Here is a 536-nt window from a genome sequence, read left to right as displayed (position 1 = left end):
AGGAGGAAGATGAGCTAGACACGATGCCGGGAGAGATATACTGTCCATGGACGCCGGCGAGATCACCGGTGGAGATGACGTCTCCTTGTAGAAAGAGCAAATCGACAGGATCGTCTTCGACGTCGACATGGTCGAGGAGACGTTGGAGAATCAGAAACCTGCTCAAGAGAAGTCGCAGCGACGGGAAAGAAACACTCGAGTTCTTGAACACGAGCCCTGTTGACAACATAGACAAATCTTGTTCTTCTTCTCCTTGTCCGAAGAACAAGGAGACGGTGAAGACGAAGAGCAAGAAGAAGGAGAAGGAGAAAATTTCAGTTTCAGCACATGAGAAGTTTTACTTGAGGAACAAAGCAATGAAAGAAGAAGACAAGAGAAAGTCATATCTACCGTACAAGCAAGAACTTGTCGGACTTTTCTCCAACATTCACCGACACGGCAAAGTTTCTTCTCCGTTCTGATCTGATCCGTGACAACAACTAGAGTTTTGTTTGTTTGTGTTACTATTTGTTTGTTTATTATCTTCAAAAATAATT

The 536-nt window shown here is 44.0% G+C and overlaps 1 protein-coding gene across 1 annotated transcript; it reads left to right on the top strand.

Moving 5' to 3' along the window:
- Positions 1–5: 5 nt before the first annotated feature.
- On the top strand, positions 6–527 carry LOC106322228 (the record flags this gene model as incomplete). The annotated part of the gene is made up of 1 exon (XM_013760354.1): positions 6–527. A coding segment is annotated over one exon (456 nt), but the record flags the coding sequence as incomplete, so codon positions are not given.
- Between the last annotated feature and the right edge of the window lie 9 nt (positions 528–536).

Source organism: Brassica oleracea, unplaced genomic scaffold (genome assembly GCF_000695525.1).
Source record: "Brassica oleracea var. oleracea cultivar TO1000 unplaced genomic scaffold, BOL UnpScaffold10870, whole genome shotgun sequence".
Lineage (NCBI taxonomy): Eukaryota > Viridiplantae > Streptophyta > Magnoliopsida > Brassicales > Brassicaceae > Brassica > Brassica oleracea.
Note: the sequence above shows the minus strand (reverse complement) of the source record. Positions and strands in the feature narration are given on the sequence as shown.